This window comes from Oncorhynchus tshawytscha, linkage group LG14 (assembly GCF_018296145.1).
Source record: "Oncorhynchus tshawytscha isolate Ot180627B linkage group LG14, Otsh_v2.0, whole genome shotgun sequence".
NCBI lineage: Eukaryota > Metazoa > Chordata > Actinopteri > Salmoniformes > Salmonidae > Oncorhynchus > Oncorhynchus tshawytscha.
The window spans coordinates 28,974,938-29,000,764 of record NC_056442.1 but is presented as its reverse complement, the minus strand read 5'-3'; the positions used below and the strand labels follow the sequence as shown (position 1 = coordinate 29,000,764).

Here is a 25,827-nt window from a genome sequence, read left to right as displayed (position 1 = left end):
TACATAGTGCACTTGATTAGGGTGCAATTTATCCTGCAGCCTATGTGTTTGCAGTATGCAGATCAATAGTGGGCTGTTATTAAAGAGCATATTTAATAGGGGCTCCTGAGATCTTTATGTGTGTTTATAGGGTATTTACAGGGACATGGTCTGGAGTAAGTGAAGATCATGTGTGACATACCTACAATACATTCGGAGATGCTCATTCTCCCTAGTTCATGCTCAAAATACACCCACACACACACGTTAAATACTTCATTTGAATCAACCAATCAAATGTACAAAAAAAAGGATCCAAAAATGTCATAGGTGCCTGTATGCATGGTACAGAAAGCACCTCCTTCTCCAAACAGCTGGGGTGCCCACGACAGCTGGAACAGAGCAGAATCTAGCCAATTGCTTTGTCCTAGTTTTCGTCAGGCCCTCAATCTGGAGGCCATCCACTGCAAGCATGTGGATGTGGAAAAGACTGACGATTATCAGCGTCACCAGCTTGCACCTACACCAAGGCTGTCCAAGCGAGCCACGAGGGGCAAAGCTTCTAGGCAAACGCCTGCTCCATGTATCTAAAGATCCTTTATGCGATCAATAGAATAGTCATGGATGTGGATGTAGAGAAAGCACTCTGTTGCAACCACCTGGACGAGGAGAGGAACTCAGACAGTATTGGTCAAGACAACCACCTGGATGAGGAGAGGAACTCAGACAGTATTGGTCAATACAACCACCTGGACGAGGAGAAGAACTTAGACAGTATTGGTCAATACAACCACCTGGATGAGGAGAGGAACTCAGACAGTATTGGTCAATACAACCACCTGGATGAGGAGAGGAACTCAGACAGTATTGGTCAATACAACCACCTGGATGAGGAGAGGAACTCAGACAGTATTGGTCAATACAACCACCTGGACGAGGAGAGGAACTCAGACAGTATTGGTCAATACAACCACCTGGACGAGGAGAGGAACTCAGACAGTATTGGTCAATACAACAATCATTAATTGGGGTTAAAGAGATAATGAGGTGCACCTTATTTTCTCATCTCAAGTCTAATATCTGTGTAATGTACATGGGCAGAGTAGCATTTATTATGAATCTTTTTGATATAGGTACTGTATGCCATACCTACAATACATGTGCAGGTGTTCATTCCCTAGTTCAAGCTCAAAATAATTCCTCATCATTTGCAAACACACACACACACACACACACACACACACACACACACACACACACACACACACACACACACACACACACACACACACACACACACACACACACACACACACACAGTGGTTTGGGGGGGAATTTGGCTTTGTGCAAGCCTATCTCTGTGGGGAGAGTAATTACATGTAAATAGACGGTTTAGACTTAGCGAAGTACAGACCACGCAAGGTCGATGAAAGAGTGCCGCTGCTTTCCAATCCACAGCTAACTTTGTAGGCAAATAGTTCTCTCCATCTTAAATTACTTCTCCAAGTTTGAAAGGACTTTCCAAACATCTGACCCACTTCTGCCTGCCTGCTGATGCTTTTCCATCTTTCATTGAATTTCTCTTTCATGTCCATCTCAATATATACCGTACCAGTAAACATTTTGGACACAGCTACTCATTCAAGGGGTTTTCTTTATTTGTACTATTTTCTACATTGTCAAATAATAATGAAGACATCAACACTGTGAAATAAAACATACAAAATAATGTAGAAACCAAAAAGTGTTAAACAAATCAAAATAGATTTTAGATTCTTCAAAGTAGTCACCCTTGATGACAGCTTTGCACACTCTTTGCATTTTCTCAACCAGCTTCACCTGGAATGCTTTTCCAACAGTCTTGAAGGAGTTCCCACATATGCTGAGAACTTGTTGGCTGCTTTTCCTTCACTCTGTCGTCCAACTCATCCCAAACCATCTCAATTGGGTTGAGGTCGGGTGATTGTGGAGGCCAGGTCATTTGATGCAGTACTCCATCACTCTCCTTGGTCAAATAGCCCTTACACAGTCTGGAAGTGTGTTGGGTCATTGTCCTGTTGAAAAACAAATGATATTCCCACTAACCTCAAACCAGATGGGATGGCGTATCGCGGCAAAATGACCTGCAAAGCATCCCCACTCCATCACACCTCCTCCTCCGTGTTTCATGGTGGGAACCACACATGCAGAGATCATCCGTTCACCTACTCTGCGTCTCACAAAGACTTTCACTGGTCTAATGTCCATTGGTCATGTTTCTTGGCCCAAGCAAGTCTCTTTTTATTGGTGTCCTTTAGTAGTGGTTTCTTTGCAGCAATTCGACCATGAAGGCCTGATTCACACAGTCTCCTCTGAACAGTTGATGTTGAGATGTGTCTTTTACTTGAACTCCATGAAGCATTTATTTGGGCTGCAATTTCTGAGGCTGGTAACTCTAATGAACTTATCCTCTGCAGCAGAGTTAACTCTGGGTCTTCTGTTCCTGTGGCGGTCCTCATGAGAACCAGTTTCATCATAGCGCTTGATGTTTTTTTGCGACTGCACTTGAAGAAACTTGCAAAGTTATTGAAATGTTCCTGATTGACTTAACTTAATAACTTAATATAGTTTCTCTTTGCTTATGTGAGCTGTTCTTGCCATAATATGGACTTGGTCTTTTACCAAATTGAGCTATCTTCTGTATACCCACCCCTACCCTGTCACAACAAAACTGATTGGCTCAAACACATTAACAATGAAAGAAATTCCACAAATGAACTTTTAACAAGGCACATCTGTTAACTGAAATGCATTCCAGGTGACTACCTCATGAAGCTGGTTGAGAGAATGCCAAGAGTGTGCAAAGCTGTCATCAATGCAAAGGGTGGCAACTTTGAAGAATCTCAAATATAAAATATATTTTGATTTGTTTATCACTTTTTTGGTTACTACATGATGCCATATGTGTTATTTCCTAGTTTTGATGTCTTCACTATTATTAGACATTGTAGAAAATAGTAAAATAAAGAAAACCCCTTGAATGAGAACGTGTCTCCAAACTTTTGACTGGTACTGTATATATACACTACCGTTCAAAAGTTTGGGGTCACTTAGAAATGTCCTTGTTTTTTAAAGAAAATCACATTTTTTGTCCATTAAAATTACATGAAATTGATCAGAAATACAGTGTAGACATTGTTCATGTTGTAAATGACTATTGTAGCTGGAAACGGCAGATTTTTAATGGAATATCTACATAGGTGTACAGAGACACATTATCAGCCACCATCACTCCTGTGTTCCAATGGCACGTCATGTTAGCTAATCCAAGTTTATCATTTTAAAAGGCTAATTGATCATTAGAAAACCCTTTTGCAATTATGTTAGCACAGCTGAAAACTGTTATTCTGATTAAAGAAGCAATAAAACTGGCCTTCTTTAGACCAATTGAGCATCTGGAGCATCAGCATTTGTGGGTTTGATTTCAGACTCAAAATGGCCAGAAACAAAGCACTTTCTTTTGAAACTCGTTAGTCTATTCTTGTTCTGAGAAATTAAGGCTATTCCATGTGAGAAATTGCCAATAAACTGAAGATCTCGTACAACGCTGCGTACTGCTCTCTTCACAGAACAGCGCAGTAATGTAAAACAGTAATGTATATTTTTTTATCAGGAAAATGGTGTGCTTTTTATGAGGCTATAGGAGCTATATTTGTGGCTATGTTGTTTGGGTGTTTATATTCTGTCTGTGTTAGAGCCAGGCTTTTTATGAGGCTATAGGAGCTATATTTGTGGCTATGTTGTTTGGGTGTTTGTATTCTGTCTGTGTTAGAGCCAGGCTTTTTATGAGGCTATAGGAGCTATATTTGTGGCTATGTTGTTTGGGTGTTTGTATTCTGTCTGTGTTAGAGCCAGGCTTTTTATGAGGCTATAGGAGCTATATTTGTGGCTATGTTGTTTGGGTGTTTGTATTCTGTCTGTGTTAGAGCCAGGCTTTTTATGAGGCTATAGGAGCTATATTTGTGGCTATGTTGTTTGGGTGTTTGTATTCTGTCTGTGTTAGGGCCAGGCTTTTTATGAGGCTATGGGAGCTATATTTGTGGCTATGTTGTTTGGGTGTTTGTATTCTGTCTGTGTTAGAGCCAGGCTGACCATCAGCAGCATCACTGGACAGCTGAGTCCAAGGCTCTGAGCATCTACAAAAGGCAGTTTATGTTCACTTTGACAATAATAGACATGTGATTAATAACTGCCCCAACTAGTTGTTATATTTTATGTTGTTTTCACCACTTACTGTTTCTCTCAGTGACACCTGGTCGCTTGCTCATATTTGACTCAGTCAATCTATATTAGCTGCAAAAAAATATAGAGTTTCCAATATAAAAGTTTAAGGAATAAATATAGTTATTTATTTTATGTTGAAGAAGTGAGGTATCTGGTATTAAAATGCAGGAACACAGTAGGTCAAAATAACTAATTGGATGCGTCTTTGGGGCTGTTTCAGTGAAGAGTGCATGCATCTATCTAATGGTTATAATAATTTCAACCTCCTCCAAAATATGCCAGTGACTCAAGGTGAACTTGTTTCTGTTTCTGCTTTGTGAGAACAAGTAAGGGTTTCTTTAGCCAGAAGAATGATTGCCTTGTGTCCTGCTAGGAGTGGTTGACAGCACAGGAAAACTGAGGGAGGGAGAATGAGAGAGATAGAGGGGGGGGGACAGACCATGTCAGCAGAGCATAGCACAGGACACATTGCTTTGTCACTCTTTTTGTCATGACAGTGTGATGTGAGAGAGTGTGTTTAGGACAGGGAGAGCCTCTCAAACATCGGAGCGACTGACCGCAAAAAAAACCTCCTGCTGCACCTCTCGCTCTCCCCCTTTTGGATTCCATCCAGGCTTTTTTATTTGGATTTTGCTGTACGTGAAGAAGACTGACAGTGGTGCCCTCTTTGTGACAAGCTGTGTTTGCGCTCAGTCCTGACGTTTTTCTCTTGTTGTTGCTGGAAACTTACCCTCAGGTGAAGTAAACTTCCATTATGCTTTGTTAGAAGGGTTGACTTTTTCAGACTGACAATCAGCTGGGAGAGTAGCGTTGTCTGAAAGACTCCAGGTGAGACACATTACTCACTTTGTGTTGGCTGCATGTGTAGATCTGTCATTGTTCTAAAGGTCCCTTGACAAGAGTTGATCTATTGGCATGTTATTCAATATAGTTTATTTGTTATTTGCTGTTGCTGGTTTAAAAGAAGGAGAATCATGAATGAACAAATTAGTGGATCATATGCTTGTTTATCTTGGGATACTTTATTGTTGAATTGGAAAGGGTTTAAACAAACTTAACTAAATCTATAACGAAATGTTATAATTCATAGAGATCGTGGGGAATTTGTATAGTCACTCTTGGTTGGATATCATTATTCCTTATTTGGACCCCATCTGGTTGTTTGTGTCAATGCCAACCTCCAGGAGTGGGTCCTCTGACTGGCCTTGGTTTATCAGAGCCCCAGACAGACACAATACAAGCCTGGGTTGTCCTCCCCTGAGTCTGCACACTGGAAGCTGAGATCTACAGGGCAGATTAACTAGGTAATGCTTTGCTAGCTGGCTACGATGGAGACCAACAGACAATGATCATGTCTGTGTACCTCTGCCTCTTCTAACTGTTCTCTCATAGTCTCTTTGCAGCTTCTCTTTTCAGAGTGGGGAGAAGGAGAGGAGGATAGAGGGAGATGGAGAGAGAAAGGGAGACAGGGGATAGAGACAGGGAGAGAGAGAGAGAGAGGGCAGGCACAGACCCGTTACAGAGGCAACAGTCATTGCCACGTTTAGTCCCTGCTTCTTCCCACTCCTTAAACAGTGGATGCTATTGAGAGAAATAGAGAGAGGGAGGGAGTGAGAGAGTGGTTTTGCAGTGGGTCAGAAACGTTTTGGGGGCCTAGCAGAGAGAAATGTTCCCTAGAAACGGACTTAAACTGCAATAATAACTCCTTTGTTATGAAAGCTTGTTCTGTTCTGTTCTCACAGAAATCAGGGCCATGTTGTAATCACCCAGCCAGTCTTTCAGTGTGTCCTCTGTACTGTGTCAAATGTTACTGTGTTGTTCCACCAGTCCCACTTCTGCTGTGGGTACTGTGCACCGGCCTGTTAATTACTGCAGCTGGCTACCTTGAATGGGATTATACACTCAGAGTTTCCTGGGAATAACCTTTTTGATACTACATAATGATCTAATAAGATGCATGGTCCCATTTACACCATTAGAGAAATGCACAGTATTGACAGAACAGAAATAAGTGGTCTACTCTGGTGTGCTCAAGCGGTTAATGACGCTTGCTTCAGGGCATATGTATGCTGGTGTGAGGTCAAATCTGGCCAATGCCCTTCTAACACAGTAACACACTTTCTCCTCCTTACTTCCATGTCTTTCCTCACTGTCTCTTAAATAAACATGAAATGGGAAGTATATAAACAAGATGAAATAGGTTATTTTTGACAGATATATCTTATATATTGTATACAATAGAGCACTAGCTGTCATATACACTGAACAAAAATATAAACAACATGCATCATTTTACAAAGATTTTACTGAGTTGCAGTCAATTGAAATAAATTCATTAGCCCCTAATCTATGGATTTCACATGACTGGGAATACAGATATCTATTGGTCATAAATACCATTAAAAAAAAGGTAGAGGCATGGATTTTAAAAAACTGTCAGTATCTGGTGTGACCCCATTTGCCTCATGCAGCGCAACACATCTCCTTCGCATAGAGTTGATCAGGCTGTTGATTGTGGGCTGTGGAATGTTGTCCCACTCTTCTTAAATGGCTGTACGAAGTTGCTGTATTTTGGCGGGAACTGGAACACACTGTCGTACACGTCGATCCAGAGCATCCCAAACATGCAGTGAGTGACATGTTTGGTGAGTATGCAGGCTATGGAAGAACATTTTCAGCTTCCAGGAATTGTGTCCAGATCCTTGCGACATGGGGCTGTGAATTATCATGTTGAAACATGAGGTGATGGCAGCGGATGAATGACACAACAATGGGCCTCAGGATCTCGTCACGATATCTCTCTGCATTCAAACTGTCATTGATAAAATGCAATTGTGTCCATTGTCTGTAGATTATGCCTGCTCATACCATAACTCCACCATGGGGCACTCTGTTCACAACATTGACATCAGCGAACCGCTCGCCCACACTACGCTGTACACGCTGTCTGCCATCTGCCCAGTACAGTTGAAACCGGGATTCATCAACCATGAAGAGCACACTTCTCCAGCGTGCGAGGGGCCATCGATTTGCTCACTGAAGTCAGTTATGCCACCGAACTGCAGTCAGGTCAAGACCCTGGTGAGGATGCCGAGCACGCAGGTGAGCTTCGCTGAGACGGTTTCTGACAGTTTGTGCAGAAATGATTTGGTTGTGCAAACCCACAGTTTTATCAGCTGTCCGGTGGCTGGTCTCAGACCACCACGCAGATGAAGGAGACAGATGTGGAGGTCTTGAGCTGGCGTGGTTCCGCGTGGACTGTGGATGTGAAGCCGGTTGGACGTACTGCCAAATTCTCTGAAACGACTTATGGTAGAGAAATGAACATTAAAGTCTAGCAACAGTTCTGGTGGACATTCCTGAAGTCAGCATACTGATTCCATACTCCCTCAAAACATCTGTGGCATTGTGTTGTGTGAAATAACTGCACATGGGACCAACACTTTACACGTTGCGTTTATATTTTTGTTCAGTATAGTAGATTTGTCTTCCTTTTATCTAATGAGGAGTTTCCCAAGCTGTGAGGATACCTGTCTGTGAGAGAGTGTTGTTGTTATAAACAGCTGTGTGTTCCGGGGACTTCAGGCCTTTCCAACAGCTGCAACATCTGGGCTTCACACACTACCAGGCGATATCCATCTTTATAGATACTGCAGACTGGATGAAGGTCTTTCCTTATGTGATTTCCTTTCCTCAGTCTTCATCTTTTTTTCCTCACCTTGAGGCAAGTCCTTCATCCAAAACAAAGACATAATCAGTGTCAGACTGAATCATCCTTTAAAATCTTTTTTCTATTTCAGAGTCAGTTATTTCCTGTTTGCAAGGACTTGGGAAGTGAGCTGATCATAAGTCTTCATAATGATATCTTCAAATTGGTGGTTCCAATGGCTCAGAGGGGTAGAGGATGGGGCTAGTAACACCAGCGTTGTGGGTTCCATTCCTTCTTGGTCCAGATATACACACACTGTCAAAATTGACAGTTATATAAGTTGCTTTAGATAAAAGCGTCTGCTAACCATATTAGCATTCATAGATTTCTTTGGTGGTAGTTGAAACCCAACATTAGCTGATCATCATTATTACTGGTGCAATATCTGAGAACACGCCAGACTGATCGTTGGGGTGTTTTCCAGATGTGTTGTCACGGTAACACATGGTTGGCGGTCCAAACGAGATGTCATCATGTAAGTGGTAACACTGGTAACATTTAACACAGTTGAACATTGAACCACTCTCTCTCTGGCTATTTGTCTGGAAAATGTCTCATTATAGTCCACATCATTTGACTACATATGAACACAAGATGCTTGTCCAAAACAAGAGCTAGAGTACTATGATATATTGCAGGCTTTCCATTCATATTCACCAGGTCGGAATCTGTGATTTCACTTTGCATGTTGTCTGAACATGAACAATTCAAAATTGCAATGAATAGGAGTAGGAGAAAAAGGAGTAGATTCACCCGCAGAGCACGGCAGATGTCTATTAAGCCTTCGCAGAAGGCAGGAATCGTGGTCGCAGGCAGGCAATGGTCAAACACAGATAGGCAGTCAAAAACAAGCAATACCTCACAAACATACAAACAGAAAGAACTGAACTAAATAGGGAGCTGATGAGACCAGGTGAGAAACACACACAGGTGAAATCAATGAACAAAAGTAAAAGACAGGGCTACGTTCCAGAACACAAAGAAACAGGGCTACGTTCCAGAACACAAAGAAACAGGGCTACGTTCATGAACACATGCTTGACTGAGAAGGGAAAAGCACAACCTTACAGAAATAGAGTTGTTTTGGGAAGGAGATTCTTGAATGTTGTGGAGGGGGAGAAGAGGATGGCTGTCCGTCCATCCAGAGGAGCAGTTTCCATTACTCAAAGGGATATATCCCACACTGTCGTTTCCTCCCCCCACCCTGCTTCCACCTCTTCCTTGTTACTCCGTCTTCTCATAGTGCTGTCCTTAGCAACAACAACAGCCAACACTTTTCCCTTTTTAGACCAGACTGGGTTTCTGAACTAATTTGTGAAGACCTCTCTCTTGTAACTGACTGACATTTGCCACTTGATGAGGAGGACAAAGTGAGAGTCAAAGGGAGAGAGGGCAGGGTGGGTCTGTGACACTCTTGACAAGCAGCATACTGTGTGAAAGGGCTGCCTTTCAACTCCAAAAAGGAGGGAGGGTGGCTGCTGTTTTGTTGCACTGACACACAGGGCCTTGTGTACTTGTTACTCAGCTTATTCTGGCAACACCACGTTCAAATTCCTGGCTCGCCGCTCCTCTTTGTCTGTTTTTATTTCTTAAGAGGGACTGCAAGATTAATGAATAGACCAATACATCAGTCAAAATACTGTTGGAGAGGGACAGCCTGGTACCAAAGAGTTTGGCAGCAGTTGTGACTCTAGCCAAACGTCACCTGGCTGGTATGGAGTTACAGACTTTTGACTCACTTAGAGAGAGCGAGAGAGAAGTGCTGCATTTGCCTGCTGTCGTTTCCATTTGGATAATTTTCAGTTGAAGAAGGAGGAACTCTGTGTACACTGAGCAAGTCCTGGGACAGCCTGTTCTGAGGATCCAGAAAGCCATGGCACTGATGTTTCTGCCCACTGACCAGCTGAGGACACTGACCTGAGAGATGGAGCATTATCTCTGTCCAGCTAACATTGGGGTCAGAGTACTCCTGGCGTGAAAGCTCCATACTAAAATCGAGGTTGTACCAAAGGTAAGAGGGAGCATAGAGCTGTAAACATGGAAATGTACAGTTGGATAAATTAGTTAAGAAAGAATTGGATTCTTTAGTGAGATTCATAGTTGGCATGTTGTAAGACATAGTGTAACTGATTGTCATATTATTTCTCATTGTATAACAAAAACAGTTGGGGGCCTCCCGAGTGGTGCAGTGGTCTAAGGCACTGCATCACAGTGCTAGAGGCGTCATTACAGATCTGAGTTCGATCCCAGGCTGTTTCACAACCGGCTGTGATTGGGAGTCCCATAGGGCAGTGCACAATTGGCCCAGCGTTGTCCGGGTTAGGGGAGAGTTTGTGTATGGCGGGCCGGGTGCTTGCAGGTGGATCTCTGTTACTTGAACAATGTTTCCTCCGACCCATTGGTGCGGCTGGCTTCTGGGTTAAGCTGGCTGGTGTTAAGAAGCGCAGTTTTGCGGGTCATGGTTCGGAGAATGCACGACTCTACCTTTGCCTCCCGAGCCAATTGGGGAGTTGCAGCGATGAGACAAGACCAAAATTGGGGAGAAAAATAAAAAAGGTTTAAAAAATAATTCATTAAAACATTTTTTTTACAATAACAGTTGGACTGTGGAAATGGAAAGTAGAAATTTTACATTTGGAGACCAGATATGTATACTAATCAACATGGTTTCCCCTCAATCTATCTTTCTTGGTTATTCTCTCTTTACATCATGTGGCTAGGATATCTGTTTCCCAAAGGCTGTCGGTCAGCTGTGTTCTCACACACATTGTCCAATAATTCCCTGGGGGTTTCCCTGGCCATGTGCTGTCTGTATCAGCATGTGTGGTGGGGCAACAGTGTGGAACGGCTGGGCCCTGTAACCTAGTGGAGTGGTGGACGGTCCAGTAGCCTAGTCCATTCCCTCTCTCCTCTGGGGGATTATGGACATTGAAAATAGCTTTTTGTGCCGACCAGCACAGGAATTCCTGTAGAGCTCTGTGTCTTTGGGAAACAAACAGCCAAAGTCAACGGAACTTTTGAGCAATGACCCGCATTTGGAATACCATGGTACCACTAACTCTCAAACTCCCTCTGCCCTATCCCCTAATGGCAGTAAGGAAATATCAGAGCTGGAGAAAGAATGACTCACTCCCTAACGGTTGACCTGGCATCTAAGCCAGGGGTTTAGTTTTAGTCAAGCTTGCCTTGCTGGTCGTGCATGTATTAGATAGCGCTTTGTGTTCTGCATGTGAAGGACACATTTTTTGTATGGAAACGTTAATCCAATAATTATAGCGTTCCTCTTCTATCCACTGAGCTACATCACTGTAGTTCCAGTATTTGCTGGAGTTGTTCAGTGATGTCAGTGCAGTGGTGAGGAATCAGTCACACAGCATAACATGTAGTCACCCATATCGTAATGACCAACAAGTATTATGAAGAGGCTTGTCATAAGAATGTAAGACCCATTATACAGTCTTATCATCTCATAATGATCACAATTAAGTGACTAATGGCCATTTTAAATCAACTGAAAATGTATAAACAAGTTCTAAAGCATTACGACACATGTATGCTGTCATTAATTAAAGTGTCATACCTTCAACGGCTTTCACAAAGGGTAGGATGATCTGTGAGCCTGTGTTCTGTAGCTCTGCTGTTCCCCACGGTGGAGCAGGTGGTGTGTTTAGCCTGCAGCAGAGAGTGGCTGGGGTCCAAAACAGATAGCTCTGGGCCAGGGCCCTGAGACTGTGTGTTTAGAGCACACCATCAGCTGAGGAAGGAATGACAAAAACTCTTCCAGGCAATGCAGAGCATGTCAATATTGATATCATTGCTTTATCTTCGTTTTGACCCGTGTTTATATTTTTGCTGCTTGCGGAACGTGTTGTCGATTGGTTTGACACTCCTATTATTCCTACTGAATGATTCATTGTAAATCAGAAATAGTTGCACTTGTAACATATAACTCGGCATCAGGAGCGTAAGTGACCATTTAGTGGAGAGATCATTGTACATATCAAATCTCTAATTTAATGTTTAAAACATCTGCATCTGTTGTTAGTAAATGTTAAAAGTCCCGTTTGCATTTTAGTCTGTTGCATCCTGATCTCTTGGACGGGTTTCCCGAACTACACACGGAGATCCTTGTGCTGTCCCTTATATCCTTCTGTTCCTTATATGAAAGTGACAGAGGCCACTATCGGACCCTGGCCTTGGCCTCAGCCCTACAGGAAATGCTTCCTCTGTCGGCCACACAGGATGTCCACATATAGTGACACTCAGAAACGTTGTGGTCAACCTCTTCTAGCTGTCCTTCTTTGTTTGTCATCTTTTTCCTCTTGCTGTCACTCTGTCTTTCCGGGATCGTTCCATGAAGAGATGCAGTCTCTTATATGGTTCACAGTTCACGCAACACGTCCATCTATTGACTTTCTCAGGTCCCATTTTCTTCAACCTTATTTTAAAATCAGACAATAACTTTTCATAGGTGCTTTTGCTTATGTTATATGGAGAATTTTATGAGAAAGTACCATCATACTGGCCAGTTTTAGCTATACATGTCAACCATAACTTGAGTTAAATACTGTGCATTGGCTCACATAACAAATGGCCAAAGACAACACTCTTAGTCATATGCAAAAACAAAAGTGGAAACCTTTTATTCTGTCTGAAAGGCCACATCCATTGGTTGTATCCCATTTACCAATGCTGTTCATGAATCTATTCTTAGATTTCTGTTATGATTTGAAAGCTTTGAATGGTTTTTACAATAAATTGTGAAAATTCTAACTAAATCCAAACTTGTGGGGCCAGTTATCTAGTTAAGTAGATCATCTCAGTTTAGACAAATTAAATGTACTGTTTCTCATTCTCTTTGTTACTAGGTTAGACTGACCAACCTCAACCACTGACCCTGACTGTCATTGTACCCTGCCTATTTCAGATTCCCTTTGTTCTATGTGGCCTATAATAAACAGTCATATATCTCACTGGTGTTAAAGAGAAGAAGAGTAGGGAGGGAAGCCTTTGATGCTGCTCACTGTTTAGCCTCCTGTATGGTGTCCATATTAGGACATATACCCCTCCCGCCTGTCCCAGGTACAAATCTTTTGACGTTTTGAATGGAGAGGTACTTACCTGAGTTTGTCCAATGAAAACTGTGTGTCCTACTGAACATGACCCAGATGGAAACAATGACAATCAGATTTTGATTATCAATGAAACTATTTGCATTAAAGGAAAACAACCGGTATGATGCATTTTACATCATATGAGGCTGCGTTTTGCAAAAACGGAAGGGATCTGTTGCAGCTCTGTCGAAGCCTGGGTCTGTACTTTGTCAATGGTAGGTTACGGGGGACTCTTTGGGGAGATTCACCTACTGCTCACCTCTTGGCCACAGTACAGTAGACTATATGATTACAGACATTGACCCTTTCTCTCTCAGGTCATTGACTGTCACCTCTGTCTGATCACAGCCAAATTACGTTGATCCTCAAAAGAACAGACATGGAAACAACCACACATTCACAGCCCAGTAAGCTGTACAACATCAAACATTCATACAGATGGGCCCAAAACAGCACAGAAGAAAACCAGTAAGCAACCTGTAACCAAAATATCCAAACACTCTTAGATAACTTTCTGGATACCACATTCACTCACAGTAAAGAAGGCATCAATCTAGCAGTAAAAAACATCAACTACATATTCAGGCAAAAAGGCAAAAGAAGCACAATTGAAATTGATAAAAAACGAAACAAAAAAGACCACAGATGACAACTGGTTTGATGCAGATTGTAAAATTATAAGGATAAAACTTAGAACACCTCCAACCAAAAGCACAGAGACCCAAATAATGGTGAATTAATCCTTCATTACTGTGAGACTTTAAAACTCTATAAACGAACTCTCAGAACAAAAAAATCACAGTACAACAGCAAGCAGCTTACACTAATTGAGGAGTCAATAAACATAAACACAACTTCTGGCAAAATTGGAAAAAATTTAAATAAAGCGAAACAAGAGGAATAAGCAATACAACATGATGACATGTGGACAACCCATTTTAAAACACTCTACAACACCGTTCAAATTGACACAAATGCAGAACATTGCAAAATTCATGAGAAGTTTAATGGATTAGAGAAAGCCATAAAGGACAATCAAAATCCATTGGACTCCCCAATTACTGACCAGGAGCTCTATAAGAAACTTCAGTCCCTCAAATTTAAAAAAGCATGCAGACCTGATGGCATCCTAAATGAGATGCTCAAACTCACTAGTGCAAAAAATTGTATTGGTTATATTAAAACTGTTTAATTTGATCCTGCATGTAGGTCATTTCCCTGACATCTGGAATCAAGGACTCATAGCCCCAATCTTTAACAACGGAGACAAATTTGACCCTAACAATTACAGAGGCATTTGTGTGAACAGTAACCTGGGGAAGGTTTTCTGTAGTATTATAAATGTAAGAGTTCTAAACTTCCTTAATAAGCACAATGTCTTGAGTAAAAGCCAAATTGGATTTATACCAAAACATCGCACGACTGATCATATTACACCTTACACACCCTGATAGATAAACATGTCCACCAAAATAATACCAAAATATGTGCTTGCTTTATCGACTTCCAAATAGCATTTGATTCTATTTGGCATACAGGACTGTTCTACAAGGTTATTGAAAGTGGTGTAGGGGGTAAAACATATGACAACAACAATTCAATCAATGGCAATATGTGCAGTATTAAAATTGGCAAGAAAATAACAGAATTCTTTAACCAGTGGTGGGGTCTTCGCCAGGGTTGCAATCTGAGCCCTGTACTCTTCAATATTTACTTCAACGAATTGGCCACTATTCTAGAAAAATCCTCAGCCCCTGGTGTTAGTCTCCACAATTCAGAGGTTAAATGCCTACTTTTCGCAGATGACCTATGCCTGCTGTCACCCACAGCACATGGCCTACAGCAGAGCCTAGACCTGCTAGAGCAGTACTGCCAGACCTGGGCGCTTTCAGTAAACCACAAAAAGTCTAAAATAATGATTTTCCAGAGAAGATTCAGATCAGACCAAAGTTCTCATTTGGTACAAAATATATAGAGTACTGCACACACTACAATTACTTAGGTTTAAAAATAAGCTCAACTGGACACCTTAATGAGGCTCAGATTGATGAGACAGTGAATGAATAGAGAGAAAGCACAAAGGGCATTCTACGCCATTAAAAAAACTCATTCAAATTGAACCAATTGCACTTTATGGCAGCGAGGTGTGGAGTCCACTTGCAAAACAAGATTTCACCAAATGGGACAAACACCACATTGAAACCCTGCATGCAGAGTTCTGTAAGATTCTCCTACATGTCCAGAGGAAAACTACAAACAATGCATGCAGGGCAGAATTAGGCCAATATCCACTAATAATAAAAACTCAAAAAAAGAGCAATTAAGTTTTGGAAACATCTAAAATACAGTAACCCCCTCTCATATCATTACCAAACCCTGCAATGCCAAGAGCTGAGCAAAGAAAAAGTCCCCTCATCCAGCTGGTCCTGAGTTCACAAACCTGTTCTACTAACACACTGAAGCCCCAGGACCAGAACATCCAATCAATCAGAATTAAACAAATTACAATACAATCAAAACAAAACTACATTGCTTATTGGGAAACACAAGCTAAATGCAGTGCTATCTGGCCCTAATTTGACAGTACACCATGGCAAACTATTTGAGCATGGTTACTGATCAAAACCTTAGAAAAACCTTGACCAAGTACAAGCTCAGTGAGCACAGCCTTGCCATTGAGAAGGGTAGACACAGGAAAACCTGGCTCCCTGTAGAGGAAAGGCTGTGCAACCACTGCACAGCAGCAGAACCTGAGACAGAGCTGCATTTTCCTTATAAAATGTCAAAAATATAAAACAATTAGAGACTGTCATTTCCCCAAATTTGAAACCCTTATTCAAGGTTTCAAAGACCTCTCTGATGAGCGTAGGCTACCCATCCTGTTGGGGATGGACGCAGAGAGCTGTGGGTTGGCAGCACACTACATTACTGCCTGCCATAAGATGAGGGACAGTGTCTGACAGACCAATCAACCTGCACATGTACTCTACTGTATGCTTATTGTTATTGTTCAATGTATGGTTATTTTTGACCCTTGGTTATTGTACCCTTGGTACACAATGCACAGGTACTTACAATAAACAATTCCCGACAATGACATGGGGGAAACAGAGGGAACATATACAACATGTAATTCGGGAATTGAAACCAGGTGAGTGTGAAAACAAGACAAAACAAATGGAACATGAAAAATGTATCAGCGATGGCTAGAAGACCGGTGATGTCGACCGCCGAACACCACCCGAACAAGGAGAGGAACCGACTTCGGCAGAAGTCATGACACCATAGCCACAGGCAGAACAGTTGAAATTGGAGCACGACCAGGTGGACTGGGTCCAGCCAGGAATCAGCAGGCCAGGTAGTCCTGAGGCATGGTCCTAGGGCTCAGATCCATCTGGGAGGGGAGGGAGAGAGAGATAATTTTTGGGAGCATACTCAGATCCACACAGGACACCAGATAAGACAGAAGAATTACACTGGATATAACAGACTGACCCTAGCCCCTCAGTACGTAGACTATTGCAACTTCTTAACTGTCCCCCACAATGAAATCGGGGAGGGGCCTGTGGCTCTGTCTCCACGTGTTAGTAAGTGCGTATGTTCATCACACGCAATATGTCAGACAGCACTGGCCTGATTTTGACTAAAGTTGGATGAATGATGCGTCTTGCCATAGAGATCTGGCGTTTACAAAAATACACTGATTGGCCAGATGGCGATTGAAACTGCAAACTTTTGAAGGTCATGCCCCTAACCCCGCTATTGACCAATAAACATTCACATGGGCGTGCTATGGCACATAAATGCATATAAATCAGTCAAGTATATTCGTATTGTAACCACATTTGGTACACATGTTGCAAACACTGTCAAGACTCAACATATGCAAGAACATTCATATCGACCCCACAGTGGAGATATAACAGGCAGACGTTTATATCTCTTGATCTGTTTGACTCGGAGTGATGAAATTTGGCACACATGCTCAGGGATATGAGTCTAGCTAACCCACTCGATATCTCAGACAAAACTTTGGCGAATGATTCGTCTTGCCATAGAGATCACTGATTGGCCCACGGAGGGCGCTGCATCATTCATGGGGGACGACATTTTTAACCTTTGCCTTCTTGAATTGTATTGTTGTAGGCATATCCTTGCATTGTGGATATCGCGCAAGTAGCATGAATCTTCTTTATATCATCTGATTTAAGGTATCTGGTAAAGGCTGCCTGAAAGATACATGCTGAAACTCTTCCCATGGTAGTTTGCTACATTTCTGTGGCCTCGCTCTAAAAACAGAAGGTGCTGTTTGGCTCCAGCCACATCCAGTTGTGAAGCGCCAAGGGACATTGCAGAGTACAATTGTCGCCATGAATATATGTTCCCTGAAATGCCAAGTATTTATGTGCAGCCACTTGGTTTCCTATAGTAGGCTGTACATGGTGCCTACTACTAGAACTACTGTCCTCTCCTCTCTAACCTGTTCCCTGACATGTAGGCTACGTTCCAATGTCCATACTAACATACCACTTAGCTAGAATATGTGCCCAATACATTGCTTCATTCTAGGTAGTATGCTAGTGTGACTATCAGAACAGATGATTGCAGAGATGTTTTCTCAGAGTGAAACATCTCCGGGTGAGAAACACAGCAGGTCTCAGGGAGAGAGTGCTTACATTTTATGGAGACAGTGAATATTTTATGACAAGAACCATAAATGTTATAGTAAATCTGTCATGTGAGCAGATATGGCATTTGTAAGAGAATTGATGGATTGTTCAGCAACACCAGGGTATTTGTGTGTGTGTCTTTTTGACTCTCTTTCTCTCTCCAGCCCACCTCAGTTCTAATGCCAGTGTTGAGTAATCCTCTGGGTAGGAAGGAACATGCAGCCAATCATTACCTTACTCCATACGAGACTATTCATTTCTATTCTAATTGCTATTTATTTCCGACGCATCCGCATTTCGGAAGCGCGCACAACGCGTCTCTTTATTGCCCATGGGTTGATATCTGTGGAGAATATTGTCCCACGTCTTTATTGGAAATTCATGGCCATGGGTTGATATCTGTGGAGAATATTGTCCCACGTGGTTTCATGTGCATGATGAAACCTCCAAATGGTATGTTTGGACAGTAGTGAGATAATATTTTTACATAAGCTACCATAGGATGTCTACGGAGGTAATATCTTGTTGTTTCTCCTTTAATCTGTGTCAGAGAGATCTTTAGAGAGAGAGAGAGAGAGAGAGAGAGAGAGAGAGAGAGAGAGAGAGAGAGAGAGAGAGAGAGAGAGAGAGAGAGAGAGAGAGAGAGAGAGAGAGAGAGAGAGAGAGAGAGAGAGAGAGAGAGAGAGAGAGAGAGAGAGAGAGAGAGAGAGAGAGAGAGAGAGAGAGAGAGAGAGAGAGAGAGAGAGAGAGAGAGAGAGAGAGAGAGAGAGATATGATGGCCTATTGTATGTTCTCTATCCAGCTCTCCAGATGACCTACATTGCCTTCATGGAGTTACACTCTGAGTTATTGCATGTTTATATTTCCCTAATAGTGTTAATAATACCGTATAATCACTCTAAAGGCTATTTCTACCCCTCACCTCTCATCCTCTCTCAATTTTCTCTTTTTCTCAATTTTTGTCTCTGTCCTTCTCTCCATCCCTCTCTCCTTCTGTTATCAGGGCTTGTGGCTGCCAGGCAAGAATGCTGGCTTAGTTCAGCATAGCAAGGACAGACAGGTCCGTGCAGTGAATGGGAGCATGTAACGAATCAGGGGTGATTGTTGAGGTAGATGATACCTCAACAATAGGTATAGCAGCTGGCAAGTAGCAGGTACTGTAGCAGCTTTGAAGGAAGCTCTAATTTGCTCACTCTGTAGTCGAGAGTAAGAATTTTTTCGCAATGGAGGCCCTATAACTGCTGGACAACTGGTGAAAGGTAATTACCGGAGAGCCCTACAACTGCACTGTAAGATATGACAAGGGACGTGATGGCTATATCATGAGGTTCCTCGGTCTCTCTCACACACAGTATTTTCTTAGTAGGTATAGTCATGTGAAATATAACTTTGATTGAAGTGTTTTGTTCTGATCATAGTGTTTTTTTAAACTCTTTGTTGACATGTTCATTTTTGCCATTTCTATAGGTAATGTCAGACATCTTAGTGATTTTTTTGGCAGAGATCTATCACGTTAACAGGATAAACTTGATGATAAAGAACATTTGAATCTATGTTGTGGATTGGGATACATCAGAAACAGACACTATGTGGACACCTGCTCGTCGAACATCTCTTTACAAAATCATGGGCATTAATATGGAGTTGGTCCCCCCCTTTGCTGATAAAACAGCCTCCACTCTTCTTTGAAGGCTTTCCACTAGATGTTGGAACATTGCTGCAGGGACTTGCTTCCATTCAGCTACAAGAGCATTAGTGAGATAGGGCACTGATGTTGGGCGATTAAGTTTGGCTCGCAGTCGGCGTTCCAATTCATCCAGAAGGTGTTCGATGGGGTTGAGGTCAGGGCTCTGTACAGGCCAGTCAAATTCTTCCACACCGATCTCGACAAACCATTTCTGTATGGAACTCGCTTTGTGCACGGGGGGATTGTCATGCTGAAACAGGAAAGTGTCTTCCCCAAACTGTTGCCACAAAGTTGGAAGCACAGAATCGCCTAGAATGTCTTTGTATGCTGTAGCGCTAAGATTTCCCTTCATGGGAACTAAGCGGCATAGCCTGAATCATGAAAAACGTTATTCGTCCTCCACTAAATTTTACAGTTGGCACTATGCATTCGGGCAGGTAGCATTTTCCTGGCATCTACCACTGACTTGTTGGAATCCTATGTCAGTGCCACGTTGAACGCCACTGAGCGCTTCAGTACGGGCCATTCTACTGCCAACGTTTGTCTATGGAGATTGCCTGGCGGTGTGCTCGATTCTATACACCTGTCAGTAACGGGTGTGGCTGAAATAGCCTAATCCACTCATTTGAAGGGGAGTTCACATACCTTTGGCCATGTAGTGTATTTACCAACCCTGCACATCATTTTAGGGATGCTAATTACTCTGAGAACACTTCCGTCCAAGGCACTTAAATGTACAAAGATGACTATAAATTTGTGTTGGACAACCTTACTTGTGGTTTTCTCGACTTAATTTGCCCACAATGGGTGCATAAGTATTTTCTTAGTCTCACATACGCTCACTCTCAAATCTGGTCATTTATGACACGTACAAATACAGACATGGAAAAGTATGTACGGCAATCTGTTCTGGGCTGACTCGGTGGAAAAGCCAAAAAGAAATGAATAAGAGAGAAGGAATTTGTGGGATAAGGGGATGGGTGTGGTAGAGACTAAGGGGAGGGCAGACAGACAGACGAAAGAAGGCTGCAATGCATTCCTGTGTCAGGTCTCAGGGGAGATCACCCTGTGTCTCTGTCTGTTGGCAAAGTGAGGTAATAGAGGATATCAGCAGAATCTGTACACTGTCTCCTGTGTGTGGTGTATTCTCATCTAATGAATCACATTACTGACTCATCCTGGCTGAGAGGGGCTGAAGGGAGAATCCCAATCAGCAGGGTCTGCCTTTCTCTGAGAGTACTCATTGATCACTTGTAAGGTCTGACATTTCACAGTCCCTTTGGCCATGGCTAGTTAAGCATTCTGGACCATTCTCTTTCACCTGTAATGTATAGACCCATGTGAATGACCGTGCATGTACAGTATAAACGTCACATAAGACGAGACAGAGACACAAAAAGTAGATTAAAAAGTATGATTCATGTTGCCTTTTGTAAACAGCAGGAGTCAGTAACCGCAGAAGGCCTTTGAATCCTTCAGAATCCTTTCATCTCTGTTTGTTATATGTTCCTCTCACAGGTGTGTTGTGTTTTGTTCCATAGGATCCTCATGTGTCAGAGGGGGTGATTGACAACGCAATAGATATGGACAGTCTGAACAGGAACCTGCCTGAGTGTGGACGGCAAACCCATCAGGTGTTACAGGTGAGTGTGTGTGTGTGTGTGTGTGTGTGTGTGTGTGTGTGTGTGTATGCACTGAGTGTACAAAGCGTTAAAAACACCTGCTCTTTCCATGACATAGCCTGACCAGGTGAATCCAGGTGAAAGCTATGATACCTTACTGATTTCACTTGATAAATCCACTTCAATCATGTGAGGGGACAGGTTAAAGAATTTTTAAGCGTTTAGACAACTGAGACATGGATTGTATATGTGTGCCATTCAGGGGGTGAATGGGCAAGACAAAAGATGTTAGTGCCTTTGAATGAGGTATGGTTGTAGGTGCCAGGCACACCGGTTTGTGCCAAGAACTGCAACACTGCTGGGTTTTTCACACTCAACAGTTTCCTGTGTGTATCAAGAATGGTCCACCACCGAAAGGACATCCAGCTAACGTGACACAACTGTGGGAAGCATTCGAGTCAACATGGATCAGCATACCTGTGGAACACTTTCGACACCTTGTAGACTCCATGCCCCGCTAATTGAGGCCAAATTTAGTGCAACTCAATATCAGGAAGGTGTTCCTAACATTTGGTGTGTGTGTGGTGTGTGTGTGTGTGTCTGTGTGTGTGTGTGTGTCTGGGTGTGTGTGTGTGTCTGTGTGTGTGTGTGTGTGTGTGTGTGTCTGGGTGTGTGTGTGTGTGTCTGGGTGTGTGTGTGTGTGTCTGGGTGTGTATGTATATGTGTGTATTCTGCAGTCTCATCTCTCTAACCACAGCCTGCCCTTCACTACCACTCTGTGATGAGTGTTCTCTTAATGGGGAGGGGGACTGTGAGGCCATTGTGTGAGCGATGCTATAAACTTGGCAAGCAACGTTGGAAACAAAGTCCTGGCCGTCATCGTGATGTGTAATTTTGTTAAATGTTTCCAATGTCAAACCATACCCACGGCATTTTCTCCTCTCTTCTTACTGTGTCCACTGGCGTGACATGTCAAGGCTCCCAGAAGACTATCTAGATAAGAGAACAATGAGTCTGTAACAAGCTGCCTCTGTAGCCACCTGGAATTGGTATGGCTCTGTGTTACTGAAACCTGGGTTCAAATACTATTTTAAATCATTTTAAAATAATTTAGCTGGGCTTGATTGAACTTGCCTGGCGCAATGGAACCAATAGAATAGTTGAAAAGTGCAAACTCCACCCATCTGGCACTCCAGGCAGGCTAAAGCAAACGCTTAAGGAATTTGAAAGATGTAAAATAGTCAGTGACTTGGACTTGGACTGAAATAGGTGGCGGTACTTATTTTTGGTCCTGGTACCATTTATATTTAGGTGCAGGAACTTCTCAAAACTTTTGAGCTAATATTTTAAAGAAGGTGCAGAAACACAAGAAGAAGAACATTTTAGGTGGAGGTACTCAGTTCCAGTGAGCTCCTGCCCAAGTCAAGTACTGCTAATAGTATTTGAATGCAGGTGTGATATGATGCAGTGTAGCTACAGATCACTGTTTTTTAAACGTAGACATCAGAGTCTGAGTCTCCTAATGTGTGTTACAACTTTATAGCACAATGGGCTGCTAGTCTGCTCCTGAAAACCCCTGCTATAGATAAAAATAGATTGAAACAACCAATCAAGGTAAAAAGGAACAGCTATAATGGGCATGGAGAGCAAATGGCAGCGCTTAAACCGCCAGGAATTTGATTTGTAAAAAGGGATACTAACATTGAATGTCTTCTTCCTGTCTGGGTAATATAGTCCTACATCAGCTGTACATCAAGTCAGGTGGTCCATAATGCAATTAGCAATTTGTAGTTTGAAAGGGGGGTTGAGAGAGAGGAGAGAGGGGGAGGGAGGAAGGTAATAGAAATGTGAAGTAGGAGAAAGATGAGGTGGACATAGAGAGTGGAGAGAGGGAGAGGGGCTGGAGAGTTAGAGAGGGAACGGGAGGCAGGAGGATAGGCTCAGGGCTTAAAGCAGTAGACAGAGTTTCAGAGCTCTGGAGTGCCACAGGGGAGCAGTAGCACACAGGAAACTGCAGCTGGGTGCCACTAATACAGTAACCTATATTGACATGCAGAGAGAGAGAATGACTAAACCAGCATAAGACATCAAAGTGAAAAATATCAAAGGGAGGCTGACAGAAGAGATTGAACTTGTTACAGTAAGGCCTTTGGCCTATCAAGCAGGAAACACTTGGATGTTTTTTTTCAGAGACGTCTCAGTAAGGTTTAATGAGGATTTTGGGGGGTTGTGTTCAGTAGGGCACACTGTTGCAAAACAAATTGGCAATGGAAAATAAAAATTGTTATTTCTATTGGACAGGTTTAGTTAGCATCTGTTTCACTCCATTTCAAAATGTTTTGTCCCTACTGAACACCACCCTGATGACAGCCAGTAGACAGTGACAAAGAGGCCATGTGGGATTTCAACATTTCATCACCTACTACAAAATGGTGGCATGGTGATTAGGTCTATTACTAGTCCAAAATGTGATTACGCTATCCCCCACAGCACTCCTGGGCCCTCATCTACTGCATCTGGTCACTACTGCTAGCTGGCCTACGCGTTAAAACTATTATCATCTATCACCCCTATCCTCTTCACCCGGGCCCAGCTTTAACTGATCGATCTAATTGAAGGTAGATCATCCTATTTGGACAGCCATGGGTGGCCACCCAACGGAGAGGCTGACTTCATGATCTGTCATACTGCTGCTTGGTGTGCAGGGGTTGATTGTAAAGCGGGTGAATGAGAAAGATTATCAGCAAGGATATGCAACAGACTCAAAGTAGCATGCCATACATTGGGCTAATGATAACTGGGTTCAACCATTTTACTCCCTCTAGTCTTCTGCAGTACAATGTTAGAGTAGCCTAGGCATCAAATGAATTAATTTGGACTAAAATGAAATACAAACCCCAAGTGTGCTACACATTCAGAGAGATGTTATGATGATGATGACAAAGAGGTTCTTCACAACTTAGCTCATATGAAATGTTTTCCCGGGAAGTAATCTCTTAATTGCAGCTCTCAGTGCTTCAGCGGTTTCAAGTGAGTGCTGTTACCATGACAACTCCTTCTCCCAAAGCCCAAAACCCCATGCTGGTGTTTTTGCTCTGCGGGCATAACTAGGCTCCTTCACAGCTCACACTCTCTCTGTATAAAGCGATATGTAAACAGCACCAACAGCCAGCTAGAGCAATGCCATCACACAGAGAATACATTCATACAGGCTGGATGTCCCTGGGCTATGAAATGAACCATAATGTAGGCCTGTGATCCAGTGTAGCTGCTAAAACAGTGTTGAAACATATTGTGCTTATGAATAGAGAAATAATGAAAGGGATCATTCTGAATAGCCAACATGGTCATATAATGTCGTGTTTTGTCCTGACTGTTCGTCTGGATAGTGAACATGTATTGTGTGACTGTCTTTTGAAGTGTAAGGGAGCATCCGTCCATTGAGGGTGTGTTAATGGTTAGTCAAAAGGCCAACTGTAGCTTGAGGGTAGTTGTCTAAAGGTCTATTCTCTATCCCATTTGGCTTTTACAAAATATTTGATGATATTAAGTCTGCTTCCAATCATTAACATACAACTTTACCCCTTCCCTTTTCCACACACCATACCCCATAACGACAAAGCAAAAACAGGTTCTTAGACATTTTTGCAGATGCATTAAAAATAGAAACCAGAAATACATTATTTACATAAGTATTCAGACCCTTTGCTATGAGACTCGAAATTTTGCTCAGGTGCATCCTGTTAACATTGATCATCCTTGAGATGTTTCTACAACTTGATTGGAGTTCACCTGTGGGAAATTCAATAGATTGGACATGATTTGGAAAGGCACACATCTGTCTATATAAGGTCCCACAGTTGACAGTGCATGTCACAGCAAAAACCAAGCCATGAGGTCGAAACAATTGTCTGTACAGCTCCGAGACAGGATTGTGTTGAGGCAAAGATCTGGGGAAGGATACCAAAAAATGTCTGCAGCATTGAAGATCCCCAAGAACCCAGAGCCCTCCATCATTCTTAAATTGAAGAAGTTCGGAACCACCAAGACTCTTCCTAGAGCTGGCTGCCTAGCCAAACTGAGCAAACTGACCAAGAACGCGATTGTCACTCTGACAGAACTCCAGACTTCCTCTGTGGAGATGGGAGAACCTTCCAGAAGGACAATCCACCAATCAGGCCTTTATGGTTGAGTGGCCAGACGGAAGCCACTCGGAAGGCACATGACAGCCCGTTTGGATGCCAAAAGGCATCTAAAGGACTCTCAGACCATGATAAACAAGATTCTCTGGTCTGACAAAACCAAGATTGAACTATTTGGCCTGAATGCCAAGTGTCACATGTGGAGGAAACCAGGCACCATCCCTACGGTGGAGCATTGTGGTGGCAGCATCATGCTGTGGGGATGTTTTTCAGAGGCAGGGACTGGGAGACCAGTCAGGATCAAGGGAAAGATTAACAGAGAAAAGTACAGAGAGATCCTTGACGAACACCTGCTCCAGAGCACGCAGAACCTCAGACTGGGACGAAGGTTCACCTTCCAACAGGACAATGACCCTAAGCACACAGCCAAGACAATGCAAAAGTGGCTTCGTGACAAGTCTCTGAATGTCCTTGAGTGGCCCAGCCAGAGCCCGGACTTGAACCTGATCGAACATGTCTGGAGAGACCTGAAAATAGCTGTGCAGCAACGCTCCCCATCCAACCTGACAGAGCTTGAGAGGATCTGCAGAGAAGAATGGGAGAAACTCCCCATATACAGGTGTGCCAAGCTTGTGCTCTTT

At 42.7% G+C, this 25,827-nt stretch overlaps 1 protein-coding gene across 13 annotated transcripts in view; it reads left to right on the top strand.

Annotated features, from left to right (window-relative positions):
* LOC112266940 (pleckstrin homology-like domain family B member 1) overlaps positions 1 to 25,827 on the top strand; it is a 102,668-nt gene that overhangs the window by 4,413 nt on the left and 72,428 nt on the right. For 11 of the 13 annotated variants that reach the window (XM_042297277.1, XM_042297283.1, XM_042297276.1 and 8 more), the window contains exon 2: positions 20,964 to 21,065. In XM_042297277.1, the coding sequence (XP_042153211.1) occupies positions 20,964 to 21,065 (102 nt within the window). Of the gene's footprint in view, positions 1 to 4,739; positions 4,979 to 9,538; positions 9,963 to 20,963; positions 21,066 to 25,827 lie in introns of those variants that run through there. The other 2 variants (XM_042297279.1, XM_042297280.1) reach the window with 2 other exon arrangements.